This window comes from Diabrotica undecimpunctata, chromosome 9 (assembly GCF_040954645.1).
Source record: "Diabrotica undecimpunctata isolate CICGRU chromosome 9, icDiaUnde3, whole genome shotgun sequence".
In the NCBI taxonomy this organism is placed as follows: Eukaryota; Metazoa; Arthropoda; class Insecta; order Coleoptera; family Chrysomelidae; genus Diabrotica; species Diabrotica undecimpunctata.
In genome coordinates, this window is record NC_092811.1 from 86758950 (window position 1) to 86778601 (window position 19652).

At 31.3% G+C, this 19652-nt stretch overlaps 1 protein-coding gene across 1 annotated transcript in view; it reads right to left on the reverse strand.

Annotated features, from left to right (window-relative positions):
- LOC140450226 (luciferin 4-monooxygenase-like) overlaps positions 1-19652 on the reverse strand; it is a 138049-nt gene that overhangs the window by 92161 nt on the left and 26236 nt on the right. The window contains exons 2-3 of the mRNA XM_072543731.1: positions 11309-11451; positions 984-1287 (exon numbers count right to left, since the gene is read on the reverse strand). Of these exons, the coding sequence (XP_072399832.1) occupies positions 984-1287; positions 11309-11451 (447 nt within the window). The remainder of the gene's footprint in view (positions 1-983; positions 1288-11308; positions 11452-19652) is intronic.

Here is a 19652-nt window from a genome sequence, read left to right on the forward strand (position 1 = left end):
CTTGTTGTTTTATTTGCCCAGTTGCCCAGGAGATTTGAGTAAGTACCCCTTTATTTCATTCATTGTGTAGATACCCCAATCCGACCCATTTATTTCAACTTATCCACGACCCCAGCTCTCCAGCAACCCCCTGAGTGCCGTTGGCATACGTTTCGAATTATTTTGCTTGCCATATCTTCGCCCCCATAGTTTTTGTCCCCTATTTCTACCCCTATGTTCGTACCCTGAATAAGGCAATATATATTTCGTTACAACACATGTTTCTTTTAACTTTAAAATTCATCCAATATGCAGTTATTATCTTTATTATAATTTAACTAATTTTTTTAATAATTATATTATCCATTTTATCCTTCCCAATTTGCTATTTTCTATTTAATAATTATTTCGAACGAACAAATGGTTAATTTTTTAGTTTTTTTGCCTAATTAACTTTTAACCACCCTTTTTTGTGAGGAATTTAACCACACACATGGGATGAAAACTGCAGCAGATGCTGAATACAGAACATGCAGAACGTAATAGCTGCTCAGAACTAAAAGGGCTCGATACCGGCATCTCACTATATTTTGTAATCCGTTGAAGCTAACGAGTTATCCAGTGATGTCATAAATATCATATTTTATATTTGTAAAGCTTATAGGCAAGATTTGCCTAGATTTTTAATATTAAAATTTATTTTATATTTTTTATGTACAGTAAATATCATTAGATAATATCTCGGTTTATTTTTGCCAGCCAAACTCATTGTTCAGATTTACTTCTAAGATAAGACGTTCTCACGCCTAAAGGACTGAGCTAGAGGAAGCCTAACAATTGGCTCCCAAAGAAAGTTGTGAGGTTTATTGTTCTACATTGGCTCCCAAGTTTAGAAGGTAGTTATATTGTTACCCATTAGTACCCAACGTTTCTGATGGGTCGTTCAATGATTACAAGCGGTATGATTATGTTAGATAAAAAGTAAAATATTAAGGAAGTCTTACCTGCTTGTTTAACTGAAGTTTCCATAAGTTCCAAACCTTCAAGGACTACGAAAATGATTTTGGGTTTTACTTCTTTCAGCAAATAAACCGTTTCCAAAATGGATAATGTTTGATCCATAGATGCTACCGGAATATTTAAGAATATACTAGCAATGAATGGCACTACACCTTCTTTGTGATTGTAAGAACAAAGCACAACAACATCGTCGTTCGTTAAATTTCTTGTTGAGAGATGACAGGCTGTGCGTACACAACGCTGTAAAAGTTCACCGTAGGTTTGCTCTTCCTCGGTATCAGCAATATACTAAAACAAGAAATGGGTAATATTGTACTCATATTTTTTCAGAGTATATTATAAGGGCCATAGAGAAAAAAAAAAGAAAGTTAACCATCATATCTAATGCCAATTTCAATGAAAAAGATTTTGACTGTTATTTCTCCGTTAGTGAAAAATACTTACAAGTTGCATAAAACTATGTTTAATCATTTATATACTTCCGCCACATTACACTAATTTGGTGACGAGGTAACTGGAAAAGTGATTGTATATATTTCACCCGGTATCTGGTTTTGTTGCTCTTAGGCAACAGCATCTTTATACCTAAGCACCTGAGTCAATTTCTATTATATATTGCTGTTATGCGACAATGATAACTGTAAGAAACAGGTCGTGTTAGTGGCGACATCTAACATTCAATAGAGATATTCGAAAAAAAAATTTAAGTACAAAGGATACCGGTAGAGGTCCACGTTTAAGTGGGTGTGTCATAGTTGTTATTGCCAAACGTGTGTTGGGAGTATTCTGAGGTTAGCTTTTTACTTTGTGTAAAAACAAAGGTTGTTTTAGTGTAATTATGTGCTACTTTTGCTGTATACGGTAAATAATCATATTATTTTGTCGAATAAAAATCACAGAAGTAATTGAGTTTTTTTTTTCAGTATAAGATTTCACTATGAAAATTTAAATAAAATATCAACTACCTTCTTTCCTAATTTACCTAATCTTTCCGATTTTTCTGACACGGAGGAGTATGATGAAGTAATTGAAAACATCAATATAAATTAAATGGCCTCACACTCAGATAAAGATGATGACCCTTATAATCATCAACTAGTAACTTAAAAAGAGGTTAATCAAACGAATGAAAAAAAAAAACGATTATGAAGAACCACTGGTCTGAAAGTGATATAAAGACCATTCGATTCGAGAATCGAACTATAAACAATAATGCAGTAGGAATAACCTTGCCTCTTAAGTATTTTACGAGACCTTTTTTCACTAAATCTAATAAAGAATATTTTATACCAGACGAATTTATACAGTACACAAAAAACTGGTGTAAGTTTCTTTAAACATAAACACTTCCGAAATAACCGACTTTTTTCATTTTGATTTTTATGGGGGTAATACTTGGGGGGATTATTCGATCACTTCTTCAAGAATTACTCTTGTTGCTGATGTTATGTCCCTCAAAAAATATTAAAAACTGAGAACACTGATCGATTTCAATGATAATTTAGAAGTAACTTTAGAAACAAAAGACCGCTACTTCAAAATTCGTCCCCTTTCAGGTCATATTTCTACAAATTGTTATAAGTATTAGTTCAAAAACCACTATTCCATAGATGAGACAATGGTTGCGTACAAAGGTACCTGCAGTTTCAATTTACGACCATACATACGACATAAACCTCATACATGGGGTTGCAGGTTTTTTATAAGGGCAGGTGTTTCAGGATATATTGCCGATTTCATTCTCTACCAAGGAGCTTCGACGTTTTCACAACTACAGGGAACTATTAATCAAATTTCTGAAGAAGAACAATCCTCAGGTTTCGTTACATCTTCAGAAATTGCACTATGTAAAACATTGGATGCCCCCCCACATCTCAATGATTTTTTGTGCAATATATATATATATATATATATATATATATATATATATATATATATATGTATATATAGGTATATATATATATATATATATATATATATATATATATATATATATATATATATATATAGGTATATAGCTTGGGTAATATTCGCTCAAATAGAATAATAATTTGCATCTTGGATACTGATAAGGTTTTGCTTAAACGTGGCAGGGGTCCCTATGTTTATACATTCAATGAACAAAAGGATATTATACAAACTGGCAGTTGTCAAATGGGCAGATAGCAAATGTGTACTTCTGGCTAGTACTGGTGGTGGAATTGAACCAGTCAACCATATATAAAGATATTCCTAAAGTACATACAAGAAAAGTAAATATGCCATGCCCAAATCTGATCACTCAATACTATAAACACATGGGTAGAGTGGATAAAGTAAACTCCTTATTGGGTGTTTATAGAAGTCCACGTCGGCGTCGTAGTAAAACATGGAATTTTCCAATAATTACCTGGCTTTTAGATGTACGTATTATAAATGCATGGATATTAAATCAAAATGGCAGTACAGCTAATTATCTAAATTTTATGCCTCTCAAGAAGTTTAGAATGGAACTAGTTAGATATTTGTTCAACACTGGAAAGATCAAGTGAAGCGAGGCCGTCCATCAAGTACGGAAAATACAGGTAACCTAAATCGCCATCCCCTTACTTTAAGACCGGATGATGCTACCGGAACAGATGCGTTATGTTACTGATCACTTTATACCACTAAAAGAAGATGTAGATTTTGTAAAATTGAAAAAGTGTGAACTTTTATGTTTGTGTGTTTATACCACTACAAGATTTAGTGTGAAAAATGTAACATGCGGCTTCGTTTTACACCGAACAAAAATTAATTTTTATCATTCCACCGTTAGAATTATATCTTATATTTATAATTTTTTAGTCTTGGGCACTTTCTAGAAAAAGTTTTTATATTAAATCAATAATATGTTCTTTTGTTAAACAGTTCTTTACATATTATGTTTAACTAAATTTTGAGATCTTCATTAGTGAAGTTAGTGCCAAATAATGTTTCTTGGCTGGAAATGTTGCTTCTAGGCAACAAATTCAAAAACCGCTTCCCCCTGGCTTCTGCTTTTTCTTACCATAGGGTGTTATTGAGTGTTATATAAGATTATGTACCCAATAAAATAATTTTACATCTATTTTTGGTATTGCCAAATACCAGGTTTTAGTGTTGACATTGCTAAAAGTGTAAAACAGTGGAAAAGAGGGCCGTGGTGCCACTTGGATCACAGTTCATAACAGTTGTACATGCAACGTACAATAGTCTTAATAATTATATATCTTAATAATATATCCTAATAATTAGCAACGTTTAAAAGTACTGACGATTTTGAAATATTTGAAGAAAAGCTGTGTGATTAACATTACTCAGTAAAGACATTTACAAAGTGCTGAAAAACGTATGTGCACCTAACAAAGCAAAAGAGAAATCATTTGATGATATTATGGCACTAATGAACAGTCAATTTAAACCTCGCATTGCAATTTATAGAAGAAGAATAAAATTTGAAACATTGAGACAGGAAGATATAACTATAAATAAATGGTATATTAATATTAAAGTTAGTTAACAATATGGCAACTCCATGTGAATTTGGTGATAAGTTAATGTATAGAGCACAAGAAAAATTTGTAGTTGGAATAAAACCAGGCCCAATATTAGTCCGAGTTTTAAAGATCTTTTAGAAATAGTACTGGCAAAGGAAGCAACTTTGAGAGAATCCAGAGGAGTGAACATAAATTATTCAGAAGCCAAAAGGGAAGGTGGTAAGAAAATTCCACTAAGACAACCAAGTTCATTAGATCAAACTAAGACTAATAGGATATCTTTGAGTAATAAAAGGGATAATTTGTGTTTTTATCGTAATAAGTCCGATCATGATTATAACCTTTTTTTATTTTAGAAAATTTATCTGTAAAAAATGCAAAAAAGTAGGGCATATTGCTGCAGCATATAAAGTTAGAAGAAACAATTTTATAGAATACATAGAAACCGATGATGTAGATGCTGAGGGCAATAACTCAGAGGTAGATAGTATAGTGGAAATGCTGCAGGTACATGTTTATAGTGTTGACGCTTATACAGGGTGGTCCCTAAGTAATTGTACAAAAAGAAACAGTAGATTGTACACTTTAAAATATTACGATTTAAGCCAAATTGCTTTAATAAAATGTTAATATTAAGAAAGATACAGGGTGGTAAAGTGCAAAATTAAAATTTTATTTTTCGCTATAACTTTCATGTTTGTAAACATTTATGAATAACAATTTACAGCTGGGTACTTTTAAATATAAGAAATTATAATTTGATGCACACTTTGATGTAACTGATAGATGGCGCCACTTATGCCACATATGTGGTATAAATTTGCACTTAACTTTTTTGCTCTTTAAGTTACCTATATTTGAGATAAAAAATATTAAAGATACATTATTTTAACAAAAAAAAGGTATACTTAATAATAACTTAATAAGAGATAATCGCATTTTAAAAATCAGCTGCATAATTCTGATATAAGGCAATTACTCCAGGCAACGAAGAAAAAATAGACAAAAACATTAATACTTCTGAATTTTGGTATAAAATACCTTTAACTAAAGTTAATAGTTAACGAAATATTAAATAAAATAAATATACCAGCAGAAAAATTAATAATAGGATTTGACAAAATAACAGAATAATAGGATTTTACATCAAACATTTTACGTTTTATGTTAAATTAAAGTCGTAATCAAAACATTTTGTTTACAAACCAAATTAAGAAATAGTTAAGCTAAATGACATAACTTTTTGTCAAAGTAAGTGTTCGATATGTCCACCATTTTTATAAATTCATTTGTCAATATATTCCATAAAAGATCGTCTCATATTAAATAGCATTATTGGTTCAAAAGAAACTGCTCTGCTACAGTATTTATTTCTTCCCATAGTTGGTTGCGAATGTTTATGGGATTCTTATAGACACGTTGTTTTAATGCGCCCCATACACCAAAATCAAGCGGATTAAATTCGGGGCTACGTGGTGGCTATAATGTATAATGGATGAATATATTATTTTGGATACATATCCAAATCTTATGGTATATTAGGAACTACATCTTATTTGTCGCGGAAGTGAAATAATGTATTAAATTGTGATGTATCTTGTTCATTGGTTACTTATATACACACGGAATAACCTATCGATGACATTACTTATTTATATGGTCACGTTACAGCTTACGAGTAACTATAATTACATCTCGAACAAATGGACTATTATGATTTACTAACGAACTAATATTATGCCGAACTAAATTGCCTGTGTATTTACTATATTTATAACAATATCGGTTATTAGGACAACGATGATATTTTTGTAAAAATGCTGAGTCTTTAAGGTTAGATTTGTAGCAAAAGTATTATGAAACAAGACACATATTATTATGTGTTATTCAATACATGTGCTCTAGTTTCTATTTGTCCTAATAAAAATGGGTAAACAATTTACGTAATGAACAAGAAGTATTCTTTTCGGATTTTTTTTATGAATTAAATAATTATATTAATATCTCACCAGATTGCCAAGGAATATGACTACCACGATAAATTCAGCTTTTAGAAAAGTTGTATTTAAGTATGTTCTAACCTGGTGGTGGTGTACCATCTTACATAAACCACATATTTTGGGTTTTTAGTATTTTACACTAGAGAAAAAGTAATACAATGCCATTATAGAAACTTAAGAAGCGATAGCAAAGGGAAATTGTAAATATGATGACGGCCAACGTCTGAATACGGACGCGGCACCTAAAGAAGATGAAATATATTTTCTCCAATAAGACATTTAGAACCCATACCAAAGCATTTTGTGATGTTACATTATCATCTTTGAGTTGTTTTAATAAGAATAAACTACGAATTATGCTTATCTACAGGTATTCAGTGCTTTACCGCAAAAATATCAAACTAAGAATTATTGTGCAGCTGACTTATAAAATGCCTTTATCTCAAAAACTGTTGAATTTTCAGGTTACTAACAGGTATACCTTTTCTTTGTAAAAATAATGTATCTTTAATATTTTTTAACAAAAATAGAGCTAACTTAAGGATCAAAAAAGTTAGGAGCAAAATTTATGCCACACATGTGGCATATGTGGCGCCCTCTATTAGTTACATTAAAGTAAGTATACAATTATAATTTATCCTATTCAGAAGCATCCAACTGTAAATTTTTGTCTAACAATATTTACAAACGTAAAACTTATAGCGAAAAATAAAATGTTAAATTTTCACTTTAACGTCCTGTATCTTTCTTAATATCAATATTTTATTAAAGCAAGTTGGCTTAAATCGTAATATTTTAAAGTGCAGAATCTACAGTTTCTGTTTGTACAATTACTTAAGGACCACCCTGTATAAATGAATGTCAGTAACCGTTTGGATAAATCAAAAACTTATTGCTATGGATAGAAACAGGAGCTGGTGTTTCTTGCATTTCTTGTGGTATGTAGACGCAATGTTTTTCAATAGTAGAGTTAAAACCAAGTTTGATTAAATTAAAGTATTATGATCGACCAGTAGTGATACCAAATAGTAAAATTAAGGTACAAACTATAATAGGTGACAGTAGTGAAGGGAGCTACTATGGCACTATTAGGCAGAGATGTTTTTATAAAATTTAATTTATTCACAAAGGGAACAAAAGTCAATTTCTGAAATCATGAATTAAGTTTTAGTAATTAATGATTAATGAAATAAATATAAATGAAATTGGACGTAGTTATGCAGAAAGCTATCAACCCTCAAAAGTAGAGTTTTGAGTAAATCGATATTAATCGTTTTTTTAACAGTAAATTAATAGTATATATTACAGCTTAATTAAAAAATTTAATTTTTTATTTTCATCTGACAAAATATCTCATTTTTAACAAAGTAAAAGTAAAAGAAAAGTGTTTTCTTCAATATTTTGAAAAATACAGCAATTTTTTTTGGGGTTGGTTGCTTTCTGCATTATTATGTATTATTAAAAAAAAATATAATTCGGAAGATCTATACAAAAGAAAAATCATTTATTAAAAAAAAATCTATGAAACATCTTCAAGTTCAAAATCAAGACTAGCTACATTATACCCATCGATATCTTCCTCAATGTTGTCATCTCCTTGTATTTTTTTGTAGAAATCTTGGCAGTCTGATGGGATAAGGTGCATTATCTCGTTCAGATTTGCAATTTTTTTTGCAGCAATCATCTTACCATTGGGCCATAGCGTACTCATTAAAAAAATGTCTTCAGTTTTACTTATTGTGCTGTTCCTTTCTTTCTTCTTTTTAATATCAATCTTATGTACAGGTGCGTCAAACGAATCGTGCTGAACAGTCACCAAGAATGGTTCATCTTTTTTTAACATAATCGATCTTATTTTTAGCCAGTTTGTTTTTTGTCCGTCGATGCTTGTTTTTCTGTTGACGATTTTTTTTTTTTCAATCATATTGACACAGTTTGTTCAGTTCAGTTTGTTCAGTTCCGTTACCACAAAAGGTTTTTTTTTCGACATTGTTTGATTACCTTTACATATTCGGAGGGCAAATACAAGCTTTTAACATAAGAGTTAACTTAATATTCCGATTTTGACCGCCGCATGAATCACTCCAGAGAATGAGATGTTGGACGCCTTTTTCTATGTGAGCATTTATATGTTTAAGAAGGCAAGAACCTACATCTTGAGCCCCTCTTCCTGCAACGCCTTCAGACAAAACGTAACAGAATCCTTGATCTTGCTTTCCGTTATGAATACCACAGTTGTATACCCAGAGCTGTCTTTTATAAAATACAATGTTTGTCGGTATTCTTGGTGAAGGTAATGTTTTCTCTAAATCGAATGTAAGGCATTCGTATTTTTCATTTTCTTTAGCCAACTGAAAGTCATGTCTTCTTAAATATTGAGCATTTTCTGCGTCTTTCAGGTGATTGGTATAATTGTTTTGGAATATTTCATTATCAATTTGTATCTTCAACTTATCACACGTATTACAGGTATCTTTTTTGAGTGTCTTGAATTTCAAATTAAATCGTTGGTACAATATTTTTTTATAGGATGGCATGCTTACAGGTTTTTCGGTTTCTTGGCTATACAGCTCATACATTTTCTGTATCGTCATTTCCGGGGGCAAAAATTCAGCGCTTGTTTGTTCGCTACGATAGTGAGATTTATATTTTGGAATTTTCTTAATTTGTTCAATTACCTCCTGAATTTTGGCTTCTGGAAGTTTATTTTGACCTCCTTGTTTAATACCTCTTTGATTTAATATACATTTCACGGCATACCACTTTGTCTTGTATTTTATAGATCCTTGAAAATTTTCTTTTTTCTGGATTTCTACCATAAAGTCGTTTTTTCTGAAGCTGCTGTACTCCCGTTGCGATAAAATTCACCTGGCAATCATATGAGCCCAATGACCAAAATCTTTCAAACTCTAACTTTCGTATCTCGACAGGTACATGTTCGGCACATTTTAAAGTGCAATTACAATCGTAATTTAAAAATTTTTTTGGTTTAATTTCTCTTCCTTTATGGTTGTAATATTGTTCATTGCTACTCCTGTTCTTTTTCAGTTCTGTCCTGTTTTGATTGTCAAATTTCCGTTTTCTTACTTTTTTGGCCTTCCCTCGTAAACTTTATTTTCTAAGGTGGTTTCTGTTAAATCGCTATCAGCAACGACATGATCTTGTTCTAATAATGTTTTTCATAATCTGAACTACAAGAATAATCACTTAAAGCTTCGTAATTGGTGTCGCGAATAGAGTCATCGTCATCTTCCGAACCACCTGGATGAATATCACGACCCAAAATACACCAAACAACAATATTTTGAGGTTATGTGAAGATTCCATAATGCAGAAAACTACCAACCAACGCAGTTGCGTCAACAATTTCAGATTTTTATTTACGCAGAAGGCAACCAAGCCGCTTGGTCGCATTATATCACGATTGATACCAGCCAAGTGGATTAGTATTTTTCTGCAAAAACCGAAATCTTACAAGGTTAAGAAAATGGATTGGTTAATACAAAAACAGTTATTAATTTTAATTGGTAGGTTTCTGCAGTTTAAAATATTTGACATATAGACAAACTTTATGTGCTTAGTACGAATTTAAGCCTATTGTGGGTTGGTAGCTTTCTGCATAACTACGTCCAATTGACTTTGATTCACAATTAAATGTTTTATTAAAAATTTAGGGACAATTTTTAATTATGAATTGGGTAAATACATAAGTGATCAAATTCATGTAGAGGTGGATGAAGATGTTAGGCCAATTTTTCAAAATCCCTTTTACATTTAGAGAGAAAGTAACGGCAGAGTTGCTTAAGCTAGAGAAAGAAGGGGTAATAGAGAAAGTAGGAAATGCTTTGTAGGGCACACCGTTGGTACCTGTACTTAAACCTAATGGTAAGGAAGTAAAATTAAGTGCTAATTATAAAAAATATTTAATACCGCTTCTCCGAAACGACTGGACAGATTTTTTTGAAATTTTTGTATGTATATTCTGTAGGTCTAAAAAGAGGTTACCTATTTATAGGTTTTACATATTCTTATGTTTTTATGATGTGGCACTAAAAAACATACAGCACTTAATTTGCACCCCTCTAATACTAACCAAGGAGGATGAACACAACTACGGATTTATCAACATCGTGAAGAGCCGTAAGATGCAGTACTTGGGACATATAATGAGAAATCAAGGCAGATACGAGCTACTTCAATGCACTTTGCAAGGTAAAATTGAAGGAAAAAGGGAAAAAGGACCTCAACGCAGCTATTTCATATAGCAACCAACAAAGTCATCATAGCCAGGATGATCGCCAACGTTCGGAACGGACAGGCACTCTAAGAAGAAGAATACTAACCCTTTTTTTATAGTTATTAGTGTCACAGAGTTAGTTGTCATACATGATGTGGCATTAAAAATAAATACAGCTGCAGCACAAATTGTTTGGGTGGGCTTTAGTGTAAGCACCAGTTTAACAAGAAAGGGAGTTGGCAGATGAAGTGGCCAATGTAACAAAAATGGAAGAGATGTGCTCACAACACAATATTGTGAAACTTAATGCAGCTTGGCTAGTAGGCTGTTCCAGAGGATGACCAGTAAGAATCTTTGTTTTACGCATGCCACACTCTATCATATTTATGAAATTGAAATTCCTCTGGTAATATGGTTTGTCTAACTATTAGTTCTTATAAAAGACTATTGATGTTTAAATTATAATTAAAAAGTGACGAACGTTACAGAGTCCTTAATTTTCTCCTCCAGAGCACTCCTCTATTAGAGTTTTTTGATATTTCAATATTATTGATACCATATTATAGTATACCTACTTGTGCTATATGATGTCTATGTTTTTTCATTCTATCAAATAAATAATTTCCAAGACCGCGTACATCTGGTTCAAATTTAAACGGAGTATAAAAAGTATATTCTTCCCCAGACTCTTCATTGTTGTTGGGTTCAGTCTGTGGATCTAAAAATACATATATTAAATAAATATTAATATTTTTAAAGTCCGTAAATCCGTAATTTTTAAAGTTAAAATTATACCGTAATTTCGGGTGACTCTGACTCACTCTCGAAGTTTAAATGTAGATTTCAGTATTCTGAATATACTGACTACTTTTCTACAAAAAAGTAATGAATTAAGTTTTACTATCTTTACCTAAATTTTAAAAAAATTTAGAATGTATTTTGTCCATTATTTTATATTTTATATGTGTGTTATTAATGTTGAGTGTCAATGCATTTATAAATAATCTCAACGACTAGTAAGTTGCACTGAAGAATTGTGATATTTTATGAATATTTACATATTTTTCTTATTACAGTGTCTTCAAAAAGGAACAGAACCATTCCGAAAGCTAGACAAAAAATCAAAAGAGTGTTTCATTAACATATCGGCCAATTTTCTGACTGCAACCCTAATAAACTGTGTTGTTTGTATATATATATATATATATATATATATATATATATATATATATATATATATATATATATATATATATATATATATATATATATATATATATATATATATATATATATATATATACAGTGATGAGTGTCTTACCACCCGGCAAAATAGCGGAAATGATAGAAGACAGATTAAGTTGTGAGATAGTATGAGATAAAGCTAGTTCTTGACGTGGCTATTTCACTTCAGTTAAAATTATACGGATGACCTCGAAAATATTTTATTTTAATAATTTCTGATGTTAGAATAAATGATTGAATAAATTAAGATATATTATAGTAAAAATATTAATTATTAGCGATTTTAAATTATTAATTTTTAAGTTTATTTAATAATAAAAATAACTTAACTGAAATATTTGATTAAACTAAAGGTATGTATGTTCTATCCTAAAACAATTGTGTGTAGAATTGGCGTAATAGTTAGAGACGTGGTCTAGTGACAAGAAGATTGGAGGTTCAATTCACACCAAGGATAAAATTTTTGTTTTAGTCAATCAAAAAATAATAGAAAATATGATACATATTAGGTAAAAAGTTTTCGAAAAACTCATTATTTACAATTTATTCTTATTCCAATGTTAAAAAATAGAAATAAAAAATAATTCAATTACAGTTTTACAGTCTTACGTTGTGATTGCAAAATAATCCGGTTAAGACTGTTTAATGCCAAATCCATCACTAAATTCTCAGTGTTAATATCAATTCCTCTGTACAGGTAATGATTTTCAAAACAATTAACAACATTGTAATGGATGCGCGCGAACAGCTGCCTGCTTTACAGCTAACCAAATCATCAAGCCATCAAAAATAATAACATACCGAGAAGTGTTTTTGCACGGTAAACAGAAACTTTTTATTGAAAAAACAATTCGTGAAAATGGTTTTAACGGTCGAGGAAAAAGTGCAAATTGTTGTCTGGCATGTGAATGGATTATTAGACAACATGATTAGACAACAATTTGTAAATATATTTCCAAATAGGCCGGCTCCAGCACGATCAACAATTCAGTCTATTATACGTAATTTTTTTACTTATGGATCCGTGTTCACTCCAAGAGGAGTTCGTAGACGAAGGGAGGTAAATTCAGATTTGGAACTAAGGGACACTTTGATTTCTGCAAGTATTAAGCAAAATCCTACCCAATCAACATCTCGTCTCGGAGAACAATATGGAATTTCAAGATTTAGAGTAGGTAAAATTTTGAAAAGACATGGATACCGTCCCTATAAACTTCATAAATCCAACGAACAATTCTTTGGGGATCAATATGGACGTTTAGAATTTTGTCAAACTGCAATGGAAATGTCACATCAAGATGAATATTTTTTAGAGAACATTTTGTTCAAGGATGAATGTACGTTTTCATTGCAGGGCCGTCACAATTCAATGAATGCTCGGTATTGGTCTCGAGGAAATCCTCGTCATTTATGTCGCTCGTACCCAGCGTCCTCGAAAAGTAAATGTTTGGGGAGGCATAATACGGAATCATGTCATTGGTCCATTTTTTATAGATGGTATGTTGACTGGGCGGAAATACTTGGAACTTCTGCAAAATTAAATTGTCCCAGTCCTTCGTAATTTACCAATACCTTTCAATTCCATATGGTTTCAACACGATGGTTGTCCCGCACATAATTATCGCATCGTCAGTGAATATCTCAGTGCGACTTTTCCTAATCGATTGATTAGTGGCCACGGAGATATTTTTTGGCCTGCAAGATCACCTGATCTTGCACCTTGTGATTTTTTTATGTGGGGATATATCAAATCCAAGCTATATGGAATTGAAGACGATAGGCCTAATTCTATCCAAAAATTAAGAGAAAAGATCTCTGATTGAATGAGAGGTATTAGTCCAGAAACATCAACTAATGTTAGACGAAACTTTTATAATAGATTGGGTTATTGTTCTGCTGCTAATGGAGGCTTATTCAAACATTTATTGTAAATACATTTCATTAGAATAATTTTTTTTATTTTTATAGAATGTCTACATATTTAAATATTTTTAAAAGTACATTTATTTAGAACGTTCTTTTATGTTTGAAGAATTATTACTTTATTTTCGAAAGTACGACATTGTTTTTTCAATAAGATTTTCATGATTTACTATAAACACTTCTAATAAAAACTGAAATAAATGTCTAGTGATTTAAAGCAAAACGATATAATGTCTGCATAATTTCAAATTTTTAAAAAAGTAAAACCTTCATGTGGGATTTGAACCCTGAGCGCCTGCATGAGAACATCGTGACTTGAACTCTGATCCATCAAACTTTTATATTTCTTCAGTGACAGTTTGGGATATTGTTCGGCTGCTAATGAAGGCTTATTTGAACATATTGTAAATACGTTTATTTACAATATTTTTTTATTTTTGTAGAATTTTTACTTATTTAAACATTCTTTAAACGTTCTTTTAATTTTGAAGAATTTTTACTTTATTTTCGAAAGTACGGCGATACTTTTTTTTTCAATAAGATATTTGTGTTTAACTTTAAACACTTCTAATACTAGTAACGACTGACAAAATTGTTTAACGATTCAAAGCAAAACGATCTCTGCATAATTTCAAATTATTAAAAAAAAAAAAAAGAAAACCACATGTGGGTTTTGAACTCTAATCGTCTGCGACGTCTTTGTCGAATTCTTACCACTAATCCACGAAGGATAGTGATTATTCCGTGACAAGAGTGTATGAAACTCATCACATCATAATAGAAATTATTCTTGGTTAATAATTTAAAACTTTAGATTAAATAATTACTATTTATTAAATTATTTTATTCATATTTTTGCTTTATTGTGGTCAATCAGTTTTTACGTTATGTGAAATTAAAAAATGGAAATACGTCACACATACGTTACACATAATAATTATGACCGAGGTGATTTAGCTCGAAGCTAACGTCTAAAGGTGTGAGACTATCGATTTATAATGTTAATTATAGGTTTCTACCGATTATTTCCCACCTCTACTACTTTCATCTCTTTTTATTTCACAACGTATTATATTTTCTATCTTTTGCGTTATTTTGCCGGTTCTTAAGGCACTCATCACTGTATATATATATATATATATATATATATATATATATATATATATACATTGTTTTAAATTAGAATGTATTTATTTGTCAACAATGTTTCTTATTATTTTCAAAGTCTTATCTAACGATAAATAGATCATTTTTTTTAATTCGTACTTAATTACTAAAAAATATTTTAATGAACGGGTAAACAATTGCTAACGTGTTACAATTTTCTAATTGTTTGTAACTGTTCTTTATTAAGTCTTAATTAATGATGATAATAAAATAGAGCATTTTTTTTTGTTCTTACTTAATTACTTAAAAGTTTTAATGAACCAGTTAACAATAATTGAAGGGCTTGATGCAATAACCGTAGACGTGCACATTGCATAGTTTTGAGAAAAATGAGAAAAACGTGTTATTGAGCATAGTTGAAATTATGTGAATTTTATTGTTTTATAACCAAAAGCTCATCTTTTCTAACAATATATGCATATGTTCACTTTGGTTTATTTATTGAAAGTTGATGTTAAATGTTGCAGATAGACGGTTATTGCTACCTAAATAGGAAACATTGTCTGAAAAAATAGTAAAAATGCTATGTTTTTGCAAAAAATCTTTTTTATTGGGTATAACAGAACTAACCTAAGAACAAAGTGCTTGATACAATAATAAATTCTACTACACTATCACTGTAATAATGCAGAAAATCAAAAATTAAATAAAAGAGGATAGTCTAAAACACTCTAATCAGAATCATCATTTTTTTGGCAATCGGCATCTGCCCATTTGATTGTATCATAAATTATTTAGCAAAAGGGGGGAACATATATTTTCACTAAAGGCGTAATGGAATCGTATTTTGCTGATTTCAGTGATATATTTTCGTTATAGGCCAGAGGAGCTCCGTTTAGGTCAATAATCGATCCTGAACTTTTATTTATAGCATATGACGTTAAAAAGAAAGGATTATGTGCTTCAGTTATTGAAATATTCTCAGAGGATGCAGAATCATATATAAATAATGTATATTTCGATAAAGTAAAAGGGCGCTTTTTAACCACAGCGGATTTAAAAAAAAACCTAGAGATATGTTTTGAAATCAAACACCATGCCTTGTGTTACACGTTCCACAGTGAACTTTTTACCACAACTTTCAACTAATGGATACCATTCTTCGTGTACATACAAAATCTCTTATAGTTCTTTTTTTCAATTTATGCAAAATTTTACACGGTAAGAAGCTGGACCTGGCTCGGGTAAATGCTGTACTATATTTGAAAATCTTCCATTCTTGGGTAAAGTTGAAAGAAAATGGATCATAATAGCATTTCTGTTCTGCCCTCCACAGTTGTCAGTAAATATATTTAGAACAGTAACAGAATTTTTAATTTACTTCTATATAAAATGTCACAAAAACGATACAGTTTCTATGGAGTCTTTCTTCGCAACTGTTTCGTCAAACATATAACTGACTGGTTTATTATTAGAAGAAGAGTAAAAAAGCTGATTGTAAACCCAGATCTGCCTAGCATAAAATATTTCACCCGTAATCAAAACAGAAAATGGTAAATTTTGCTGATAATCGTAACAAATCCACAGTTTCGTCGATTTGCGCCATTTCAGTTTTTTCTTTTAAATCATCGTAGAACGCTTGGGTTTCCGGAGATGAACTTCTTTTTGAACGTTCAGTTGGTGCTTAAGTTCATCCGTAGAAGCATCATCAAGTTGTATTTTTAACAGATAACAAGCAGCACAAGTGTCTGATTTTAGATAACCAAATGACAAAGTAAAATCTTGTGAAATACCTATAATGGTAATCATACGTTACTGTAGGTTTTATTTTTTCGTGCCTTTTTAAGAGATAATATTGCTCGGGATCGTATTTTTTCAAATAAAGTTCGGTGCAATAACCGTCTACGTTATTCTACATTGAATTTCTTACAGAATACGTGTGTGGGTTTTGTTAAAAACTGTGCGGAGGTATTTTTGAAGGCAAGAAATGCCATAACCTCAATTTCGACAAAAATGGTCTTTGACCGGTTTTTGCACCAAACCCTTCAATTGCTAACGTGTTTCTATTTTATAATTTGATCTATATAATTTTTATTGCCTGATCATATTCTTTATTTAGACTAGGGCACTAACGATTTTCCCGTGACCCTCTTTGATACAGGTATCTAACAACTGCCTTTGGTTAATTTAATGATAAAAATATTGTGTAATAAACAAAATGTGCCAAAGAGTAAACCTCATGTTTTTCATTATACAACTATTTGATTTTAAATATATATGGGAAGACTGATGAATTATATGGAAAAATGACAAAATTTGACTAAAAAAGCATAAGCTTCTTAAAGAAAAGAAAATCCTTTAAAATGAGGGTTTATAAAGTTATTTTTGTTAATTTGTTGCTTAATTAGAGAAAAGGATGCAAATATGGGCTACCCATTTTGTATTTCTTTATAAAAATAATAAAAATTCTATTTCAATTCCAAAGGTACGTAAGAACACTTATATTTAGTTACTTATAACCTGCCCAAGGTCCAAATTGAATTAAAAACATATAACTGTTTTAAATATACAAATAATGTAATACTGTACTTTTGCGTAGTTTGAATAATGATCCTAAATATGGGCTACCCTGAAAAATGTGTCTTAAATTTGTGTGAAAACCAAATAAGTCATAGGCAATGACATATGTGTTTGATTTGCTCAAGTTTTCTTATTTTTTATTAGGGGAAAAACTATTTGCAAAAGTCACACACATATTCTTCTTTTTCGGCCCCTGCATACTCGTAATGGCACATGAAGCACTTGACCCATATTTTACCAAGATTGTCCTCTGAAAAAAGTGCTTCGCAAAACATACACGTTACGTCAGCTGCGTCTTGTGGAGGAAGGAAACTCATTGTAATCGCTCTCATCATCTACAGGCACATATTCCTCCTCATCCTCACTACTAGAACCCCATTAATTTTTTTGATTCTTTGTGACTTTGGTAACCTGCTTAAGTTTTCTTTTTTTATTTCTTTCCCTTTTCTTTTTACTTTACCTTTTCGTACTTCGTTTTGCTCCTCTTTGTCTTTGTTAAGAGACTGGATCAATTCATTTTTGTAATGGTTATCACTGAACACTTACTTGGCTTACGCCCACGATTGAAGGTTTTTTTCTTTAATAATGGCACAGGAGAAAGATCATATTATGGTGTTATTAGAGATGTTCTTGAAGATCCAGATGTGGAAGGAATTGATGGAGTGGGCTTATTCTCAAATATTTTTTTTACACCAAGCTCTGCACAAGGTCTCCTGGAAGGCGTGGCAGTAGGGATGGGAAAAACCTACCGGTTTTAACCGAAAACCGGTTTTTTTACTTCGCAGTAACCGGTTTCATCGGTTGTTTTTTTGTCCCGGTTATAACCGGTTTTTTATTTTTAAAGTAAAAACCGGTTATTAGGTTTTTATGGTGATTAGGATTAGGTTAGGTATTATTTTGGATCAAAATCATAATTATTATTCTCAAGTAATTATTCCAAACAAAACCATAATTCAATTTTTTTTTTATAAATACAGAAGCAAACTAAAAGTGCAAACTTGTAACCTATTGGATTAAAAAAACCGAAAACCGGACAAGCTGTGAACTAGTTAAAGAAATAGTATCAAACTGTGTATTAGTTTTAGGAATAGTTTCAACCTGTCTATTAGGCTCAGATGAAAGAGTGAGAGAATTAGATATAAATTATTGTGGCTGGAACAACAATTTAGTGTGCTCTTAAAATTGATAGAGTTATCGTCATAATTTGTAGATTCATTTGAATTGACAGCAGCGGTTGAAACGACGATTACCTTATCATTTTCATCACTCGCATCATCAGGTGCGGCTGTAGAAGTATTTTCTACTTTAATTTTAGCTGCCATGTAATCGAAATATGTAAATATGTTTTTATTTAAGGGATAAATTCCTCTAGTTCTAAATCCATTAACGGCAATATCTCCTGTTTGGCATTTCAAATAAGCTCTCCCAAAGAGCTCTGATACATCAAATTCACTTAGTGGACGATTATTGTGGCGCAACCAGGCCCTGTTCTCTTCGCTGTAGTAAGCCTTAAGAACACCCATGGTAGTTTTGTCCAATGGCTGGAGTTTGTGGGTGCAATGGGGAGGCAAGACAATTATAGTGACATGATTATGTCTAGCTACATATATGACTTCTATATTACGTGTATGGCTGTAATGACCATCCATAATAAGCAGAACTGGTGATTTTTTTGTGGGTTTCACTGTGTCAATGAAATGTTGAAACAATATTGTAAAAATATTGTTTTGTATTCATCCACTGGGATGTACTGCCATAATGGAACCTGGAGGAACTCCTTTCATCAGTTGCTGGTTAATATTTTTCCATAGGAATATCATCATTGGTGGGATGAATTGGCCAGCAGCGCTCATCGATATCACGACGGTTATCAGAGAGACCCTTTTAGCAGAACTTAATAATGCAATTTGTCGTTTTTCTTTTTGGCCTATTACCTGTGCAATCTTGTTTTGTACAACCGTAAGACATGTCTCGTCCATATTGAAGATACATTTAGGTTGGTAAAACCGTTTGTCATATTCTGTTTCCAGAACATTGAAGAAGGATGCGATATTTTCTTTGTTA